The sequence below is a fragment of the Cariama cristata genome, unplaced genomic scaffold, assembly GCF_000690535.1.
Source record: "Cariama cristata isolate BGI_N322 unplaced genomic scaffold, ASM69053v1 scaffold5282, whole genome shotgun sequence".
Lineage (NCBI taxonomy): Eukaryota > Metazoa > Chordata > Aves > Cariamiformes > Cariamidae > Cariama > Cariama cristata.
The window spans coordinates 13,405-14,764 of NW_009601967.1; the positions used below are offsets into that span (position 1 = coordinate 13,405).

At 59.5% G+C, this 1,360-nt stretch overlaps 1 protein-coding gene across 1 annotated transcript in view; it reads right to left on the reverse strand.

Annotated features, from left to right (window-relative positions):
• The window catches only part of CCDC25 (coiled-coil domain containing 25), an 11,398-nt gene extending 11,361 nt beyond the window's left edge, over positions 1 to 37 (reverse strand). The window contains exon 1 of the mRNA XM_009710637.1: positions 13 to 37. Within this exon, the coding sequence (XP_009708939.1) occupies positions 13 to 37 (25 nt within the window). The remainder of the gene's footprint in view (positions 1 to 12) is intronic.
• Between the last annotated feature and the right edge of the window lie 1,323 nt (positions 38 to 1,360).

Genomic DNA, 1,360 nt, shown 5'->3' on the forward strand with positions numbered 1-1,360 from the left:
TCACCCACTCACCGTTGGAGGTGAAGTAAAACACCATGGCGGCAGCTCTTCAGCCCGCCCGGCCCGGAGCTCCACACAGTCACCGCTCTCCCGCTCCAGCAGCGCCTGACGACCGGGCCGGGGGGAGAGAGGGGGGAGAAGGGGAGCACTGCGCACGCGCAAGAGCAATCCCGCATGCGCAATACGCTGCGAGTGGTCTTTTCCTCCCTCTACGCATGTGCTAACTCTCCGGGCGGTGAAGCCAGAAAGAACATTGCGCATGCGTGCAACTCCTGGGCGATGAAGGCACGGCACGTCTTGCGCATGCGCCGTACGCCCGAGCAGCGGTGGCACTCCGCCTCGCACATGCGCAACGCTACAGTGCGCCCCTTCCCGCCTTCGGCGCATGCGCGAAGCTCCTCTTGCTGAGGATTGGGGGGGCGCAGTGGGCTGAGGGCGCAGTTTAATTTAATTTTATTTTAATTTTTTTCTGGATACCCGTAGAATCTGCCTGAAAACCAGGAAAGGACCTTAGCGGGGGCGTCCACCCCTCCGCCCTCAGGCCGCAGCGTCCTCCTCGAGGGGTGTCGCTGCCGGCATTTTCTGAGGCTCCAGGTCGAAGGCAAAGCGCAGAGAAGCGGCATCGCTTGCTGAGGAGGGAGAAAGGGGGTGCTGCTCAGTGGAAGAAGAAGAAACCTCCCTTGGCTTTGTGAATGATTTTTGTCTTTATTGCCGCGGCTTTCGCCCGTCTTCCCCTTCTCACCGGGGTTTTACTGAGGGAAGTGGGTTTTATAAAGGAGCAAAGGCCACAGGCAGAGGCCGAGGCCGGAGTTTCAGATCAGTTTACACCTTTCCCAGGTGAGAGGAGACACAGGATCTGCTGCAGTTGGATTCACAGCAAACTGTGTAGCCCAGGGCAATGGAAGTGCTTTGCGGCCTTCCTCGCGGCCGCATCCAGTTCATTTTTGTGCCTCCCAGCTTGTTCTGCGTTCTGGGGTTTTGCTTTTCACTTGCAAGTAACCCGCGTTTACGGAGGATGCTCTTCACAGCAGGGCCCTGATGGTCCATTTAAAAGCAGAAGCGCTGTTGAGCACTACCTTAACCTTTGCAAATGCCTCTCAATTCACTCCATCCCTTGTTATGCGCAAGCTCTCCCTCCTCCCGCTTTGAGCCCCGCGCGTTCCCGCAGTACGGCGCACGGACTACAACTCCCATCAGCCCCCGCGCGGCCGCGCCTCAACCCAGCGTGGAGGCGGCGCTGTTCTCGCCAGGCACGCTGGGAGTTGGAGTCTCTCTGGGGGGATGTGGCGAGCTCTGCCATCTGATTGGCTGGAAAATGGGTGGGGCGGGTGCAAAGCGGCGCGCCGCACTTAGGCCAATG